A 12,586-nucleotide genomic window follows, 5' to 3' on the forward strand; every position below is an offset into this window, starting at 1 on the left:
AACTGTATTTGAACTGGGTTTAAGTCATGTATTCGCCATTCTTTGATTAATTAAATTAATTTACGCACGAGTATAAAAACAATGCAAATTACCTATTAAATAAATATTCCAGGTCACAGCTAAATTATGCACATATGATTAATGATTAAACTGAGGGACTAGTTTCATAAGGCTCTACAAATTATAAATAGTTAATCATAAGTTATTCAACCATCTTAAAGCATAACTTCGTTTTCGGGTCTCGTCGACGTTTGGCGCTTAAACTCACAGCTGCCAGGAGAATGTCGCAGCGTGGTCATCGCGGTGCTGGTTGGAGCACACGACTTGGTCAAGCCAGCGCGGGTTCTGGTCGATAAACTGCTCGGATTTGATTGCAGACCTATAGATTAAGTAAATACAATTTAGTTAATTGAACTAACTGCCAGTGAATTGATGCCACCGAAACTTACCAAACTTAAACATAATTTCGTTATAAATTCTGCGCTTAAACACAAATATGATGAAGACAAAGATTCCAAGTAGCACATTGAAAGAATCACTGATGGTCCAGAAGAACGTTTTCTTGTGATCGTAGAACAAAATGCTAACTATTTCCAACAGCCATGTGATGCCCATTACGAAACACAGTTTCGTGTTCATAACGAATCTGGTTTTGTCCTGAAAGAATCGTCTTTTCAGTACTGGCTTGTCGCTGTTCAAGCTCTGCATCTTGTATATCTCATTCTTCACTTTGTTGCAATATTTCATCGTGAGCACGAATAGAACCAAGTTTATAATGAAGAGTATGCCAACTGGACCCGAAAAGAACAACAAGCTGGCTGAACCAAACGAATCATCTGGAATTAATACAAAAATACACAAATACTTTAATTTTTAAATACTATTTTAACTAGATTTTTAACTTACACGTAAACCAGCAACGACCGTGTCCAAAATTTGGGCGAACCGCATCCGGTAAAATGTCAGATTTCGTAAAAGCTATGGTTATTGCAGTTAGCAAAGTTGGTAGACCCCAGCCATAACAGGAATACCAAATAAACTGCCTTCTCAGGTCGCTCTTTTCGCAGCTTTTAATCTTAGTTGATCTGCAATTAAATAAGTATACATTATTTTTCTATATTCAAAAGCAATTTGTACTAACCCAAATGTTTTCCATATGTCAAAGGAAGTAATGTTCATCCAAGAAAAGGCTGCCATTAAACAGAAGTACACGAAAAAACCTGCAAGATACAATAAATAAATACAAGAAATAAATATATTATTAACTAAAGAAGTTCGAAAAGGATAATATATATCATTAAGGCTCTAGAAAAAAATGTAACAAGAAAATGAGACAGAATAAAGAACTTGACGAGTATAACTATGAAGGTAATAATAAAAGTGAATGCTAACGATTTCCCGCTTTTATGGGATAATAACTTGTTGCCTCCTGTCCCAGCAGGATTAGGCAACTAATTACATAATGGCTGCACTACCCACCAGAAAGAAAACAGATGTCGTCATTCGAAGTGGGTCGCAATTGACCCAGCGCGATTCCCAGATATGCGGCAAACAAGCTGCTAACGAGGCAAATTAGGATTTTGCCGGGCAGGTTCCTCAATTTGGCAATCGAGATGTAGACAATCAGTGTGAGTGCATAGAAGCAGCAGGATATGAGCAGGCCAATGGGGTACATCTTGAAGCGAATCCTGTCGCCGGTCACCACCTTATTGTCAAAGCACAAAAATGTATACAGCTGCTCTGAAAGGAACGAAGGCAAATAATTAGGATTGCACAATACAATACTGTACAAAATATGTCGATTCAAATAGGAAGGAGTTTACCTTTTGATTGGGTCTAACCCGCTCCACGCAGTACTGGGTATTCGTGTAGGTTTTGAATGTGTTATGAATGATAAGTGAGCCATTGGACGCATTAATCGTATGCGAATCGTCTGGAAAATTGTCAGGATCCAAGCGAAACTTTGGACACTGCAGGCCGTGAACGATTCCGAAATCTGAAAAGTATTGAACACAAACTTTACAATCTGACCTATGTCAATAAAAAGGCAAATGTGTCATTCACTCGTTGATTAACCTGATAAGAAAGTTTGACAAAAATAATTAAAATGACAAAGCTAACGAAAAATGTCACTACTAATAATATGACGTAGATAACTTCCGATAGCAACATTTGCCAGGCACTTGAAACCAATTGTTTATACCACCTATTTGATCAGACAAATGGAAAACATCAACATCGATTGCTTCCAATTCTTAATAATATTTTTGATCATTAAGTTTACGACTCTAATGGGCGATTACTGCGTTCAATTGGCGCTCGTTTTCTGCTAGAAAAAACCTATAAAAACAACTATAAAACTGGTGACGACATACCTGAGGGTTTTGAGAAGTTTGCGTTGATATTTAGGTTCTGAAAACCCTCAAACTTAAAATCGGTTCCATCGGTTTTGCAATAGGTACTGAAGTTTCCTTTGGCATACATTTCTCCTTCGGCACAACAACGTCGAATACAGGGTATTTTTTGGCAAATTTTCGTTTCCTGGCAGGCACGCACCAGGAACTTCTGTTCCGGAAATGCTCCTCCATCCAAATCCGCATCGCCGGAGTCGTGTATAGCTTCGATGCAAAACTTGGAGCTGGGCAAACTGTTGGATCCATCTTTCCAAATCAACGAATTATTATGAAAGTGGACTTTTCCGGAGGACACCGTATATTCCACCAGTGCTCTGTGGTCGGAACAGTTTAGGGTGTTATCAAAAAATATAATTGGACTGCTGATGATGGAGGTATAAACAAAGAAATCGCTTTCGCCCGGTTTGCACGTATTATTTTCGGAAACGTAAATAAATCCCTGTGGGCAGCACTTGTTTACAAATCCAACACTTTGAGACGGCACATTCTTTTCAAATTCACAAGATAAAACGATGAGACGTCTGTTTAATAGTCCAATGCACGAGTTATTTCGCAAATTCAAGGTGCGTTCACCTAGATCACTTATACTCAGACTGCTAAAGTTCTGGCACTTTGATAGTGCGAATCGGTGGTGGCCTGAGTCATTATTGGTGGCTTCTTCTAATCCAAGGCCCATTGGTGCTATCAATTTGCCTATCACTTGGGCAAGATCCGGAAGTTCACTGATGTTGCTTGCGGCGGAAGCGCACTGGAATATTTCCGCATTGTCCGCACTGCGGCTGTATTTGAATAGTAACGAATTCGCGGGGCAGCATAACTGAACGGCGAGCACTTTTGAAATGCCACTTAAAATCAGGCACACTAAACTTAGTCCGATGTGCATTGTTTACGCCTCGTCTTTTATTCCCAATGACCAATTTGCGAGCTTGTGTAATGTTTGTATCTTTTCTTAGAACGGACTTTTCATATCTTATCATTGAGGAACCGTTATCGGACCCTATACACTTCGAACCGCATGCAGTTGCCGGATTTAACGAACTGAACTGAAGTCTTCGCGATTCCTTCGCGAGCAAATGCGAATGTTTATGGGTAAACATTTGGCCCGCACACAGACGGACACAACTCGACGTATATAGGCAATACATTTATGGATTCTCGTAAGCTTATACAAATAAGTTATGCCCCATGGAGTGCTTAACACTTAGCATGCTGGGGGTGCTCACGGATGGTATCAATACACCCAAATGGCCGCATATTTATTTAGGTACATTGCTCGTACACATATCTATCTACACAATTCAATTGATGACTTTGTACACTAGCTTCTGACGGCAAGACAAATGCGACTGCTTGTGTTAACATTGTGCAAAGCTCATTAAGGGGAAATTGATAAGGTACACAGATACACATACATACCTACAAAGGTGGGTGAGGTAGGCAATGGATCCTTTAATCGTCTAATTACGCGACGTACCATTAATCACCTGGAAACTGTCAAGGATACGCAAGTACTTATCTTTTCAATTAACTTAAGTCTAGTTATTAGCTGACATATTTCTTTAGTTTCAACACAGACATAAATGTCATTTCTATATCTTCCTTTTGTATAATATAAAAATCTCCCCTATTCCAAGTACTACTTATTTATTTTAATATAAATATATGAATTTCGTCATTTTCCAATCGGAATACGCAAAAACTAAGCATAAATCTATTGTTAAAGAAAAGACTTAGAAATCAAAAACATAGTGGTGATAGCATTAAATGATTATATATATTTTTATTTATTTTATTTTATTGCTTATCAGTTCGTTTCTAATGTGTGCTTGAGAGATATTTCAACATATATTTAATATTTTTAAATTATATATGAAAGGTTATTATACATATAAATCGACGACAATCAATTTAAAGCTCAACTAAGATGTTCTACTTCAAACACGTTCGAAATCTTCCTGTCGTTCCTACTAGAAATGGAACAGGTCTAAGTCCTGTTCACACAGGCAGCTGCTTCATTTGGCAAAAATTTAAAATGCATTTCATAAATTGTTTTTAATATAATTCATTGGTGTTTTTATCCCGACCGGAGTGGAGTTGCTTATTGAAATTTTTTTTTCTTATTAATTTAAATTAAAAGTACGCAGCTAACATAATAAAAGTGTGAAATATTTGAGTATACATATGCACCTACAGTTTTTATAAGGGGAAAATTTAAATGCTGGACTTTATTTTGAAATAAAATAATATTTAATTAAATGTGGACCACATTTATTATGTTTATTTGCTTGTTACGCCATATATTCAATTATTGTTACACCACAAGTTGCAAAATTTGTTTCATTCCAATGTTCCAAATCACTAAATATATATTTATTATCTACACCGAGTGAAAATATTTTCCGAGTCATCAGAAATTTGTATTATTGATAGCATGTTGTAAGGCGACTCGACTATTTTGAAGCTAAGTGAAATTTTATATTGAAACGCGAAGTTGAATACGTGAGCAGTATATGAAAATCGGTGAATACAGTGACTTCATTAGTCAACCGAAAGCAAAAAAGAGCGAAATACATTTTTTAAACAAACTAAACTAAAGTTTCACTGTGAATAATGATGACTGAAAAGTTAAATTCTGGGCACACTAATTTAACAAGCAAGGGGTTTGTATATTTTATATTTATTTATTTGTTTTCACAAGAGGACCCACGCTTGATGTCCCCACAAACATAATATGCATGCGTATTCATCAGCCCATATTTATGGTTAGATTCCGAAAAGACAAGCCGTTTTCTAGTTTAGAACGTAAATTTTTGCAAATAATTGAGCATGTAAAAGCCGAAGATCTATATTTTAGCAACATCATGTAGTTAGGCTGTTTTCACTTAACAACTAAACCTGCAGAACATGTTATCTAATGAAAAAAACCAAACAATGTAATTTCCACATTTATTTTACTTGATTGTATGTATTAGCGGAACATGTGTACATATGTATAGAAGAGTTATGTACATATGTAGTTGCAGATGTGCACTCGTGGAAATATTTACCGCTAAAAATGTTGCTAAATACAATTGCATTGACTTAAATCATTTAGAAGATAACAATGTATTGATGTAAAACTTCTATTTGGCGATTCTCAACTTTTGAGATCAGAACAAAACAGGTATTTTTTTTTTTTTTGCATTTCAGCGCCGTGAACAGTTATTCGTGGGCTGCCATTTTAAAATTTGGAGTAGCGTTTCTTTTTCTCTCCTTCATAAAAGTGCGAAAGAGAAAAAATGTTGAGTTCAATCGCATTTAGATTGTTCAGTTCTAAAACTCAATTGTTTAATATTTAGGGCATTAGCCAACTTTGCTTGCGATTTTAAATCAATAATAATAATAATTTCTTTAATAAATGACTTAGACTTTAGCTTAAAATAAAAGAATTAATTTTCCAAATTCTAAAATCCAAAATTTTTAAAAATAAAAATTTTTTTTTCAATTTGTAAGCCTAAATATATACACAATTTAAATGCTTGACCTACTTATAACGTAATACTTTAATTACCATTTTATTATCTTCTTTTCATCCAGGATTATAAATGATCTTCAAATTGCTGGAAACACAAGTGACGATATGGGCTGGAAATCAAAGCTGAAGCTGCCGCCAAAGGACAACCGATTCAAAACAACTGTGAGTTTGCCGACAAATCAATCGGAATTTATACAATTCGGAGCACATACGAACTAACTAAATAAATGTATTGCCTTACCCAGGATGTGACCGATACGCGAGGCAATGAATTCGAGGAGTTTTGCCTTAAAAGAGAACTGCTTATGGGTATATTCGAGAAGGGATGGGAGCGCCCTTCGCCAATTCAGGAAGCAGCTATTCCTATAGCTTTAAGTGGAAAAGATGTGCTGGCTCGGGCCAAGAACGGCACAGGCAAGACAGGAGCCTACTGCATCCCAGTTTTAGAACAAATAGACCCAACCAAGGACAAGATTCAGGCCCTTGTGATGGTCCCCACCCGAGAGTTGGCGCTACAAACCTCACAGATATGTATTGAGCTGGCGAAACATCTTGATATCCGGGTAATGGTCACAACGGGAGGTACCATTCTAAAGGATGACATTCTTCGTATTTATCAAAAAGGTGGGTTTTGATAGTTAAAAAGCATAATTCGGTTTAATTACAAACTTTCTACATTTCCCTACGCCTGCAGTACAATTAATTATTGCCACTCCCGGACGAATATTAGATCTGATGGATAAGAAAGTTGCCGATATGTCGCATTGCAGAATATTAGTTTTGGATGAGGCCGATAAGCTATTGTCGCTTGATTTTCAAGGCATGCTGGATCATGTTATACTAAAGTTACCAAAGGATCCACAGATCTTGCTATTTTCCGCAACATTTCCACTAACAGTCAAGAATTTCATGGAGAAGCATTTACGCGAGCCTTACGAGATCAACCTGATGGAGGAGCTAACACTAAAGGGTGTCACTCAGTACTATGCATTCGTACAGGAGCGCCAGAAAGTACACTGCTTGAATACGCTGTTTTCGAAGCTGCAAATCAATCAGTCCATCATATTCTGCAATTCCACGCAACGTGTCGAGCTATTGGCCAAAAAGATCACAGAGCTTGGATATTGCTGTTACTACATACACGCTAAGATGGCCCAGGCACACAGAAATCGAGTGTTCCACGATTTCCGCCAAGGACTCTGCCGCAATCTGGTGTGCTCCGACCTGTTCACCCGTGGTATCGACGTGCAGGCCGTGAATGTAGTAATCAACTTCGATTTCCCTCGAATGGCAGAGACATACTTGCATCGAATTGGTCGCTCAGGACGTTTCGGTCATTTGGGTGAGTTTCATTTACATTCTCACTTCATATTTACCATCTATTAACAAATCTCTGTTTCTCGTTTTAAGGTATTGCTATTAATTTGATAACCTACGAGGATCGGTTTGATCTGCATCGGATTGAAAAGGAACTTGGAACCGAAATAAAGCCTATTCCGAAGGTCATAGACCCCGCCCTTTATGTCGCAAACGTTGGCGCATCCGTTGGCGATACTTGCAACAACAGTGATCTGAATAATTCTGCGAACGAGGAGGGCAACGTTAGCAAATAAAACGGATATGCCCTATGTGTAACGCTAGGATCTGAAATAGAGTCTAAATCGTGGAATCAATAAAAACAGATGAACTATTTCAGAAATCAAAATTGTATTAAATAAATGGAAAGCAATTCAATTTTTAAATGCGCTCTTAAGACAACTGAAACGAATGGTCTATAAAAATGAGATCGTTTACTTGCATTCTGTGGGTTTTTGGTGCTGAGAAGTATTACTGGCTATCTTAGATGATAACTAGTTGGGATTTGATAAGAAAGTTAGGCTCTAGTTTTGGTAAAGGGATTAAATCAAACAAGTCCAAAAATAAACCCAATATTTCCGGACATGAAGTTAGAGTTCGAGGGTCAAACTATATCCTAGATTTACTTACATGGAACACTTACCATTGAGATAATCTAAACCCAATGATTTACTATATTCCTTGAAAAGTACAAAGCGACAATTATAATTTAAATAAAATTTATTTATTAGCATCCAAAATTGTAAGCTTTGCTTGTCAGAGAATATTTACAATAAATGTACAATATTAAACAAATCATATATGTGTAGGATAGGGTCATAAATTTCCAAACTTTACGTATTAAATATGTTCGATGAGGAGGAAGAGGAGTCGGATTGGTCAAAGTCGATTTTCGCATAGGTATTCCCATCCTCCGGGCACGCGGACACCGGCGGCGATTCGCGTGATCCTCTCTTCAGGTATTTAGCTGGATTTTGGCCGCTGCAGTGGGGAAGATCTAGGCTGGCGTAGTGCAGCTCCGGCTGGGATATGCGAGACGACGACCGTGAGGGGAAATTCAAATCCTTAATCTGTAGAATGTTCTGTGGTGTGCTTGGATCTGTGCCAGTGCTGCGCGAATCGGCGGCTGGCTTTGCTGAATTTATATTGAATTTGGTGAGTGAGCCGCTGCCGGCGGTGGCGGTGGCATTATCCGGAATCGTATTCACACTCTCCGTAAGTCTATGCGAACGCTCCAGGTTATCCTTGTGCATACCCTTTTGGTATAGCTTCGATGAGATGAGTGAGCTGTCGCTTTTAATTTGCAGAATTTTGTAGCCGGCCTCGTTAAATTTGCTGAAATCATTCGCTTTGTCCTTGATTTGTGTGTAGTCTTCGCTGCTTATCGAATGAACCAACTTCTTTTCCTCATGCCCGTCTATATCCAAATTGTTGTTCTCGACAATCTTGTCCGTCAGATTATTTAGCTTATCGCTCTGCACGCACACCTTCTCGCAATCGATTTGATTTGCTGAATGCACATCATGGCTTTTGCTTTTACTCTCTACATTTGTGGGTTTCAAGCTGAAGGGGTTGTCAGTCAGTGGCGAGTTCGACTTCTTCTCCTCGCTTCTGCTGGGCTGCTCTCTCCATTTCTCAGCGGATATATTGTATGTGCTAATTTTGTTTAGATCCTGCACTGGTGCGGCTGTTGCGGTGAGGAGTGGCGGTGCGGTAGTCTGATAGTCTGATAGCTTGAGCTTCTCCACTTTGATTGGAAGGCAATTCGAACTGGGAGTGTATCCATTACCGACTGGCTTCATCTCGAGGTAGCCATCCTCGGATGTGATCGCTGTGTTATTCAGTTTGCCGCCATTGAAAATGTCCTTCTGACTTGTGGCGTGCAGAGTTAGGCTGGAGCTATCCGTTCGGGGGGCTTTTGGGAACACGTTTTCAATGTATTTCGGAATTTCATTGTTCTTGATGAACTTCTGCTTTTCCAAATTGGTTGCTTGTGAAAAGTCAATTTCCATTAAGTCGCTCATTCGGTCGGAGTTTATCTGGTTCTTCAGACTGAGCAGTGGAGCACTTGTGGACTTCTTTTGCCGATTGGCACTGCTGCCATAGCTGGATCCCTCCTTGCCAATGCTACTCTGACTCCTATTCGACGCGAACTCATGTTTATTGTCCTCCACGAGGACCACTCGCTGCAGGTCGCAGCGCGGTATCTTCGACTTGGAACCCACCGAGTAGGCTCTCACGCGATTCGGATTCTGTCCCGTATCATTCAAGTGGCCCAGGCGCTTATTAAACTTTAAATGCTCAACCTTGTTGCCTATCGAATAGGCGCGAATGGGACGACAGCATCTGTAACAACATGTGATTGCATTACGTGGCACAGTTAAAGCAAAACGAGTACTCACTGGTTATCAGAGTCCAGATCAAAATCCTTAGCAAGTTTTTCCGACGCGTGCTCCGGAAAGTTGAAATGCAGAGAAGCGTCTTCCAATCTCTGCAGGTCAGCCTTCTCCTTTTCATGGATAGCATCAGTAGGATTGACTGGATTCATCGGTATGTAGTTTTCGTCACTTTCTGCAGTTAAACAAAGCCAATTGATCAGCTACTTTTCATGTTAATAAATGGTTTTTGTTTTTGCATTACCATTTGGTTCGGTGACTTTGCTAAACTCCGCACTGACAAAGTCATCAATGTTTTCCTCGGGAATAGCCGTCTCCGATGTCCGCGTGCTAGTTAATGAAATGGTGATTATTATTAAATTATGAGTGCTTATTAACTATTTGATAGCAACGCACTTTAATCTGTAGTGGCTAAAACTGCCGTTGTCGTCGGATTCATCGACACTAATTGATGACTCTTCGGATTCTGAGCATCTCAATGGCATGGTGAACGTTGGACTATTACTATGCTTGTTGGTTGAGTGCGGACGGATGCCAGATATAGTATTGGATCGCAGTCCATGGTTGGAACCAAAGTACGTTTGATTGCTGGACTCGCTAAGGGTTCCATTTCTGGTTGGTAAGCTATCGCATCTCTCTCTGCCAAAACCTGAAACGTTTGCGTTTGATTAATTCTGCAATATAACATTTAATTAAAGTATTTACCATAGTTATGGGGCGAACTGCAGCTGCGCAATTCGAGAGAGTTTTGACTATTTTGTATGACGTTTACGTTTATCGGCTTCGAAGCTTCGTTTGCTGACGACGATCGCTTTCTCATGGGCTCGTGACTTAAGTCAGGTCTGTTCTGATAAACGTTTATTAAATTCGTGTTCGACTCTGTTTTGGCTGACATAGCGCTAAAAAGAAAAAACCCAAAATGATTAAAGTTAAATAGGAGATAGTTTAAGAATATGTCGTTTTGCAGGATACTCATGAAATCTTGGATTAGTTGTGATGGCAGCTAAGTACCTCAGTATCATGTTGTGCATATTAGTAGCAACAGCTGCATTATCCGTCTCCATCCACAGATCACCAGATCCCAAGACACTTTGGCGGCCGAGTTCCACGTAGAATATACATTGTGGGGATGCATGACCGCATCTGAAATTAAGTCCAAATTATACTACAATCCCTTGCAGTTTTGCTAAGAACAACTAACCGCCTGATCGTGGTCAAAAGTATTTCAATGCTCGCAACGCGATCCTCGCCATTGGGCGTCTTCTCCGGTCCAATGCACACGAATGTCAGGGATTTTGAAGTAAGGCAACAGTGGTAGGTTCCGGTGATTCCAACTTTCTCCGAAATACCCTTCTTTTGAATGACAACTTGCCAAACTTGGTCTGCAGAGTGAAGTGAAGTGTTTAGGTTCCATACCAACTGGTAGTTATAGTTTGCCATACCATAAGGTGAGTGCGCTGTTCCATTCGAATTGGCTATGTTCCTTTGCAGAACTAGTAGTTTGTCCAGCCATTTGCGTAGATCATTTTCGTTCTCCAGAACGATGCCGAATCCACCGTCTCTGGAGGAGAGCACAATGACAAATCTATGCTTGGTGTCCAAGCGGCGATTGATGTTGAAGCAATTCTTCAGATAGATAACCCTTTTTGGCTCGGCTCTTTGCAGGAACTTCTTTTCGGTATCGTAGTACTCCAGCCGGGCTGATGAAGTGCTCGTCTCCTCGTACAGCACAAAGAACTTCTTCTTCATGGTCTTCAGCTTCTTGAGGTAGCCACTCAGCGCCATGCCGTCATCCGATATTGATGCCATGATTTTCAATCTTAGTTCCTGCAAGGCAATGTGTTTTTATTATTTGATTTGCAAGGCTTTCACTTTTTTGTACATTAAAGAACACTTTTAGTGTTGAAAACACATGTTTAATGGTTTTTGCACTGTAATTTAGAAACATATACCCAAGTTATAGGGTTTACTAATGTAGAAAGCACACGTTTTGTGCAAAACATTTCCTTTTCTAAGCACAAACAACACAAAATCTTTCCAAATGCCGGAACAACAAATCGCTTTTCACAACGCAAACACGCGAAAAGCATTCGCAATGTCGGCTGTGCAAAAAATCCTTGCCGTCTGTCAACATCGAGCATCGGAAATCGCAATCAAAACACGCAATTACGTCGTTTATGTCAATATTCGAGTGCAGCTTACGCGGCGCGACGTATTCGAATTGGGATGTAAAGCGATGGAATTCGGAATCGGAATCGGAATTGGATGTGGAATTGTGAATTCATAATTGGCTCACTGTGCTGGCGCTGTAAAGATTGTTTATTTCGTTTTCAGGTTTCTGCGCATTGCATTAAGATAACCGCAGCTAGATGCTCATTTTATTATACATATATGTACGTACATATGTACATGCATAAGTACGTGCGCGCGTATGTTTGTACATATTTTGTTTTATAGATGAGCATCATAAATATATATACATATATATATATTTATGTGTACATATATCTGTGGAATTCTAATACATCTTACATACATATGTATCTGCGAGTTATTTTTCCCCGTAGGCATGTATGTACAAACAACGATACATATGGCACACTCTGGTGGTATCATTTACAAACGCACATGGATATGGGAATTAATACCTCAACGACAATGTGGCTGGGACATGTGTTACCTAAGGCGTCTAGCTGCCCGTATGCCCGATATGCGCGAAATCAGTGTTTACAAGTTATCCGCGCGATACATTTAGCATTTGTATTATTATTGTTCACCAACGCAATTCTTTATTATCAAACCCACATTTATTCGCGATGACACTTTGCTGTTATCGTTATCGCAGCATAGGAATAACAGTACGAAGTTGCCATCCCGGTCTCTACACCGGTGAGAGTTGCCATCCC

At 39.2% G+C, this 12,586-nt stretch overlaps 3 protein-coding genes across 7 annotated transcripts; 1 reads left to right on the top strand and 2 right to left on the bottom strand.

Moving 5' to 3' along the window:
* Window positions 1-3: 3 nt before the first annotated feature.
* LOC6731758 (G-protein coupled receptor Mth2) lies at window positions 4-3,963 on the bottom strand. 3 transcript variants are annotated; one of them, XM_044923168.1, is made up of 7 exons: window positions 3,831-3,963; window positions 1,824-1,996; window positions 1,480-1,735; window positions 1,142-1,220; window positions 907-1,085; window positions 450-836; window positions 4-379 (listed from the first exon to the last, which is right to left on the bottom strand). In XM_044923168.1, exons 1-7 carry the CDS (start codon window positions 3,889-3,891, stop codon window positions 216-218), a joined length of 1,299 nt encoding a protein of 432 aa, XP_044779103.1. In that variant the 5' UTR covers window positions 3,892-3,963; the 3' UTR covers window positions 4-215. The 3 variants fall into 3 exon arrangements, with proteins under 3 accessions (XP_044779103.1, XP_016024440.1, XP_016024439.1); XM_016178517.3 differs by lacking the exon at window positions 3,831-3,963 and adding an exon at window positions 2,376-3,439; XM_016178516.3 differs by lacking the exons at window positions 4-379; window positions 450-836; window positions 907-1,085; window positions 1,142-1,220; window positions 3,831-3,963 and adding an exon at window positions 2,376-3,439 and having other exon boundaries at window positions 1,567-1,740.
* Window positions 3,964-4,812: 849 nt separating this feature from the next.
* LOC6731759 (ATP-dependent RNA helicase me31b) lies at window positions 4,813-7,670 on the top strand. Its single transcript, XM_002078858.4, has 5 exons — window positions 4,813-5,074; window positions 5,991-6,090; window positions 6,174-6,552; window positions 6,623-7,270; window positions 7,339-7,670. Exons 1-5 carry the CDS (start codon window positions 5,025-5,027, stop codon window positions 7,539-7,541), a joined length of 1,380 nt encoding a protein of 459 aa, XP_002078894.1. The 5' UTR covers window positions 4,813-5,024; the 3' UTR covers window positions 7,542-7,670.
* Window positions 7,671-7,986: 316 nt separating this feature from the next.
* LOC6731760 (insulin receptor substrate 1) lies at window positions 7,987-12,547 on the bottom strand. 3 transcript variants are annotated; one of them, XM_016178515.3, is made up of 9 exons: window positions 12,361-12,547; window positions 11,123-11,507; window positions 10,882-11,062; window positions 10,692-10,823; window positions 10,386-10,579; window positions 10,077-10,329; window positions 9,925-10,010; window positions 9,687-9,855; window positions 7,987-9,630 (listed from the first exon to the last, which is right to left on the bottom strand). In XM_016178515.3, the coding sequence occupies exons 2-9, from the start codon at window positions 11,487-11,489 to the stop codon at window positions 8,118-8,120; spliced, it is 2,895 nt and encodes a 964-aa protein (XP_016024444.1). In that variant the 5' UTR covers window positions 11,490-11,507; window positions 12,361-12,547; the 3' UTR covers window positions 7,987-8,117. The 3 variants fall into 3 exon arrangements, with proteins under 3 accessions (XP_016024444.1, XP_016024441.1, XP_016024443.1); XM_016178512.3 differs by having other exon boundaries at window positions 12,329-12,547; XM_016178514.3 differs by having other exon boundaries at window positions 12,486-12,540.
* Between the last annotated feature and the right edge of the window lie 39 nt (window positions 12,548-12,586).

Source organism: Drosophila simulans, chromosome 2L (assembly GCF_016746395.2).
Source record: "Drosophila simulans strain w501 chromosome 2L, Prin_Dsim_3.1, whole genome shotgun sequence".
Lineage (NCBI taxonomy): Eukaryota > Metazoa > Arthropoda > Insecta > Diptera > Drosophilidae > Drosophila > Drosophila simulans.